Source organism: Sinocyclocheilus anshuiensis, unplaced genomic scaffold (assembly GCF_001515605.1).
Source record: "Sinocyclocheilus anshuiensis isolate Anshui unplaced genomic scaffold, SAMN03320099.WGS_v1.1 scaffold553, whole genome shotgun sequence".
Taxonomy (NCBI): Eukaryota; Metazoa; Chordata; class Actinopteri; order Cypriniformes; family Cyprinidae; genus Sinocyclocheilus; species Sinocyclocheilus anshuiensis.
In genome coordinates this window covers 3,079,192-3,085,221 of record NW_015539821.1, presented here as the reverse complement: position 1 = coordinate 3,085,221, position 6,030 = coordinate 3,079,192, and the positions used below count along the sequence as shown (strand labels likewise).

The 6,030-nt window shown below is 42.1% G+C and overlaps 1 protein-coding gene across 4 annotated transcripts in view; it reads right to left on the bottom strand.

The window, feature by feature from the left end:
- map2k6 (mitogen-activated protein kinase kinase 6) overlaps positions 1-5,056 on the bottom strand; it is a 23,648-nt gene extending 18,592 nt beyond the window's left edge. For 2 of the 4 annotated variants that reach the window (XM_016480325.1, XM_016480326.1), the window contains exon 1: positions 4,503-5,056. In XM_016480325.1, coding sequence (XP_016335811.1) covers positions 4,503-4,590 — 88 coding nt within the window. In that variant the 5' untranslated portion in view covers positions 4,591-5,056. Of the gene's footprint in view, positions 1-3,066; positions 3,445-4,502 lie in introns of those variants that run through there. The other 2 variants (XM_016480324.1, XM_016480328.1) reach the window with 1 other exon arrangement.
- Between the last annotated feature and the right edge of the window lie 974 nt (positions 5,057-6,030).

Here is a 6,030-nt window from a genome sequence, read left to right as displayed (position 1 = left end):
GTCACTCCCAAGCAATTCAGCAGGAGGACACTCCCAGGCTTGACATTACCCCATTAAACACAGCTTAGCTGTTTAGAAAACGCATGCAATGCCCTGCTTTCATTGATACAGAGACTGGAATGCAAGCTTGCCAACTTGCAGACTGTGATTTGCATGGAAGTATAGTGGAGATTCCATGCCCTGAATAAGGGCTGCACGATAAATCGCATGCGATATTTAATGCGCATCTTGTCAGTAAAGCCGGTTCTGTAATCAGCTGTAAATCTCCATCACGTGCGTGCTTTCACATGGAGTAGCATTTACTACACAGAGCTGTTGTTCACTGACAAGCTGCGCAAAACCACGATCATATATGAATGTGATTTTGCACAAGATGCGCATTAAATATCGCATGCGATTTATCGTGCAGCCCTACCCTGAATTGCAGGATGCATAAATTCATGCAAAAGCATGCTGGAGAGATGGAACGGCATGGTTGTGCTCTCCATGCACACAGCCAAAAAGTGAAAGGCCTGGGGGGATCAGCTGCACAATGCTTGAAACAATCCTCATGCTACTGCATCAAAACAACACAGCAAGGCTGGACGGTCACCAACAATTGAGCTGTTGCAAATAAGGGAATTTAGTATCTCTGTGGTCTATTAGCATGACAAACGTAACAATTGCGCATGGCGGGGACATCAATTTGCTGTGTGCGCTACCGGGCCAGTGCAAACTCAATGAACCAGGGGCCAACAAGCACAATATAGACCCCCACTGACATAAGTAGGGCTGCTCTTCCAAAACATCACTTCCAACCAGGAAAACAGATGCCAACTTTTAAAACAGTCTACGTGCATCCTCTTAAAAGTGATTGTTTTGAATCAGTTTTGGAATCTGACTTTCAGTTTTCATTATGAGCTATGCAGCTTTAAGGTATTTGACACTTCAGATTGCAGTTTTAGTGTTCAAGTATGCATCATAACAACAAAAATATAAGCATGCATACGCATGGAAGAAAATTAAGCATAAATTCTTAAAGGAATAGTTCACGCAAAATAAAGGTTTTACTGCAGTGAATGGGTGCCGTCAGAACGAGAGTCCAAACAGCCGATAAAATATCACAATAATCTACAACAACTCGAGTCAATCAATTAACATCTTGTAAAGTGAAAAGCTGTGTGTTTGTAATAAACAAATCCATCATTAATAACTTCCAACTAAAATATTATATTTCTAGTAAAAAAGTTGTCTCGTCTGGATCAGGAGAGAAATATGCACAGATCAAGCTATGTTTAGAAGTGAAAACAGTCCAAAAATCTGAAACAACTTTTCAAAATTTTTTTTTTTTTTTTTTCCACACAAGAAGGAAATGCATACAGGTTTGGAAGTACATGAGGGTGAGTAAAACACTGAACATTGGGTGAATTATCCCTTTAAGGAGTACCCATTCAATACATTTATATTTAAGTTTAAACTAGTTGCACTATAAAGCAAATAGCAAGCAGCCCTTAAACATTGCCCTTCATAATCCATTGCTCCTCGTGCAAAGGTAAAGCTGTGTTTGTTTGCATGGCGAAGGGGTTGGTTCATAAGGATTTAGTTCCTCAAATGTTCCTCAGGTGTGTCACTGTTACACAACAACACAATTACTGCTCTTTCAACGATGCAAAATCACCTCATTAGGGCGTAAGAATAAGACATTCTTCAGCCACGCCTACTAATATATGATCCATGAGTGTTCTGTTCTCAGAATTTAAATGCTCCTGTGCTGCAGTCTGCCTCTCAACTGCGGTCAGTGCATGGATAGGAATGGACCCAGTATAACAGCTGCTGCCATAGCTTTAATTTGGGCTTGTGCATGTATGTCAATTCAGCCAAAGGTGCGAGAAACCTCACACACAGGCTCTATACAGTACTTCCGTGAAAAAGCAGGGATACTAGATATGTTGCTCATAAGGCTCCATGGATTGTAAATTAAGGGGTCTAAGCATGCAGTGCGGGGAACCCTGTGTTTTTGTCAGAATTATTATTATTATGCTTCTTTCGGTGCATACATTCCAAAAATGTAATCGGTAGAAAAGTTTGAAATGCGCACCAGTGCTAAAGAGCGCTATATACTACAGGTTTTTGATATACTTTAATGAATTTGCTTTTGCAAACTAGTCTGATTTTGAAAGGCAAATAAATAATTTATTAAATGTATTAAAATGTAGTTCAAAATAAGTACTTTCAATATAGAGCTGCAACCTAGGGCAGCTTCAAGTTGGTAAAATCGACTTTTGCATGCCATTTCTTTGACAATATAAGACAATTGCAACTTTTTCTGCAGCTTTTGGCTTGAGGGTTTGTGGATATTTTCGCATTGAGACTTGTGCTACACATCTGAAGCCTTAAACTGTTTGCAGCAACAAAACTATATTTAGCCCCTTATTTTTGCAGCCTCTACCTATGCATTACTGCTGGAACAAAGCTTGCATGGCAGAGCGTCCGAATAATTTTCCATTACAGCAACTAATAAAAATTGTTGCATGCTTAACATGGCATGCAAGCAGGCTGTCAGTTCCCTGTTTCCCCATTGCACTTGCACACTCACCCGTCGGCCAAAGTTTCATGTTATCTAATGCACCTCGCATGCATCAACGCCAGAAGTTGTACTAACTAATCTAAAGGTGCAGAACGACGCCGAGGCCGTCATGACGTAACAATCGAACATTGTTCGAGAGAAAATCGCCTCGTGCGCGTGAATAAGTCGGGTGCGGACAGCAATACCATTGCACAATCACTTTTGCATTGCTGGCTAGGCAGTTCCTCAACGCGGAAAGAAGGCGTTTCTTTTAATAATCGTGGCACAACACGAATGCAAATAGCGCCTGTACGAGTGTCTAAGGAGAGCATCGCCTTACCAGAAACTCTGCAAAAAGGCAGATCATTAAAACAGGCATTGCAACTGACCCTCGCGAGCCATCAAACTTTTAATGCATTGGCCACGATGAAGCTGCAGCCGTGCACTTTGCAAGCTATGCAACGCTGGCTGCATTTCCGAGGTTTTGCACGGATCGGTTGAGGAAAAAAAAAAGCACCTACCTCCTTTTGGCAGAGACATCTCCTCTTTTGGGTTGGGGGAAGGGGAAGCACAAAAGACTTTGCTTTCCTTGTCGCTCCCTCCTTCCATCTATCCCTCGCAGTGAGGCTTCAAGCGGGCTTGCTTGCAACAAAGGTGCAAAATACAAGCCGCGATCTTCATGCACTCTGAGCCTTTGAGCGTCGGGTAACTTGTTCTCCGTGCAAAGGCTGGCCTTTCAATTGCACGCAACGAAAACGGGGGGATTTCTGCAACCGCTCTGCAAAGAAACCTCGGCAGGCACTTACATGATGGGCCAAGGCCAGCAGCTGAGAGCTCCTAACTTGGATCAGTGTGAGCCCCTGCTAACACACGTTCTTCCTGCCTGACGACGCCGGGGATCATGGTATGCTTCTTTCGGTGCATACATTCCAAAAATGTAATCGGTAGAAAAGTTTGAAATGCGCACCAGTGCTAAAGAGCGCTATATACTACAGGTTTTTGATATACTTTAATGAATTTGCTTTTGCAAACTAGTCTGATTTTGAAAGGCAAATAAATAATTTATTAAATGTATTAAAATGTAGTTCAAAATAAGTACTTTCAATATAGAGCTGCAACCTAGGGCAGCTTCAAGTTGGTAAAATCGACTTTTGCATGCCATTTCTTTGACAATATAAGACAATTGCAACTTTTTCTGCAGCTTTTGGCTTGAGGGTTTGTGGATATTTTCGCATTGAGACTTGTGCTACACATCTGAAGCCTTAAACTGTTTGCAGCAACAAAACTATATTTAGCCCCTTATTTTTGCAGCCTCTACCTATGCATTACTGCTGGAACAAAGCTTGCATGACAGAGCGTCCGAATTATTTTCCATTACGCGCAACTAATAAAAATGGTTGCATGCTCAACATGGCATGCAAGCAGGCTGTCAGGTCCCTGTTTCCCTATTGCACTTGCACACTCACCCGTCGGCCAAAGTTGCATGTTATCTAATGCACCTCGCATGCATCAACGTCAGAAGTTGTACGAGCTAATCTAAATGTGCAGAACGAAGCCGAGGCCGTCATGACGTAACAATCGAACATTGTTCGAGAGAAAATCGCCTCGTGCGCGTGAATAAGTCGGGTGCGGACAGCAATACCATTGCACAATCACTTTTGCATTGCTGGCTAGGCAGTTCCTCAACGCGGAAAGAAGGCGTTTCTTTTAATAATCGTGGCACAACACGAATGCAAATAGCGCCTGTACGAGTGTCTAAGGAGAGCATCGCCTTACCAGAAACTCTGCAAAAAGGCAGATCATTAAAACAGGCATTGCAACTGACCCTCGCGAGCCATCAAACTTTTAATGCATTGGCCACGATGAAGCTGCAGCCGTGCACTTTGCAAGCTATGCAACGCTGGCTGCATTTCCGAGGTTTTGCACGGATCGGTTGAGGAAAAAAAAAAGCACCTACCTCCTTTTGGCAGAGACATCTCCTCTTTTGGGTTGGGGGAAGGGGAAGCACAAAAGACTTTGCTTTCCTTGTCGCTCCCTCCTTCCATCTATCCCTCGCAGTGAGGCTTCAAGCGGGCTTGCTTGCAACAAAGGTGCAAAATACAAGCCGCGATCTTCATGCACTCTGAGCCTTTGAGCGTCGGGTAACTTGTTCTCCGTGCAAAGGCTGGCCTTTCAATTGCACGCAACGAAAACGGGGGGATTTCTGCAACCGCTCTGCAAAGAAACCTCGGCAGGCACTTACATGATGGGCCAAGGCCAGCAGCTGAGAGCTCCTAACTTGGATCAGTGTGAGCCCCTGCTAACACACGTTCTTCCTGCCTGACGACGCCGGGGATCATGGGACTGGTAGTTTGCACGTAATTGCTGTGCGCCGGGGAAAAAGGAGGAGCAGGCCTAATGCTAATGTGACTCTTTCAGGCTAACAGACAGTTATGCTTGTGTATTTCATTCAGACCGATAAGCAGGGTGTGAAGTACTTGAGGAAGCGTACTTCATTATTCAAGTGTCATTGGTTGAATTTGTAGTTATCAAGTAATTCTGAAACTGAATATTTGATGATGCAAATGTTTTCTTATTGGAAATCTAAGGAAATTCTTGTTCCAGTTCTTGTTCCTGTTCTGAGTCTTCTTAACTATTTCAGTTCCACTAACGATTCTTTTAGTAGGCTATTTTTTGGAGCATGACAGATTTCAACAGAAGAGAGTAGAAATCAAGTTACAGTTCCTTCAAAAAGTATGTAGTGCTGTTTACAGATTTTTGGCATAAATGTGATAACATTTAATAATTAATTCTACAAAATATAAGTGATTACAGCAAAACAAAAATACGAACATTCAGTCAGTAACTATACCTAATTAAATTGGCTACATAAGATTCGTGAGATTTAACACAAGCTGTCGGTTCGTTTCTAGTCGACGTTTTGACATTCATTTATAGGCTAACTGCTCCAACTCGCTTGAAAGAACCGGCTCATACGAGTCATTAGATCGCGAATCCGACTCTACTAGTGGCGCTGCATATTGTTGATTCACTTAAAAGAACCGACTCATTCGACTCATTCTTTCGTGAATCGGACTACAGTCTTTATTGCTTCAGTGAAAAGAGCCGGTTTATAAGTGTTTTGTTCGTGAATAGGATTGCACTGTTACTGTCTTGTAAGAGAATATCTATACACTCAATAAAACGTGACCTCTTAGTATGACAGAACTGATCGAAGCATGATGACCGTGTGTCTACAGTCTTTTGTCTTCTTTCTTTTACCTTCATAATCAATGATAGACTCAAGCTTTTGTGAAAGCATCATGTATTTTATTGTGTGTTGTGCACAGAGGAGTGAATACTAAACACACATCACAACATGCAAGGAAACAGATAGGCCTATAGGATAATACAGAAAAATAACTAAGAATAATTATATATAGCCTATAACATCACTTGCTGGTCTAAATAATTAAATAACTATCACAACTGTGCAACATTTCAAG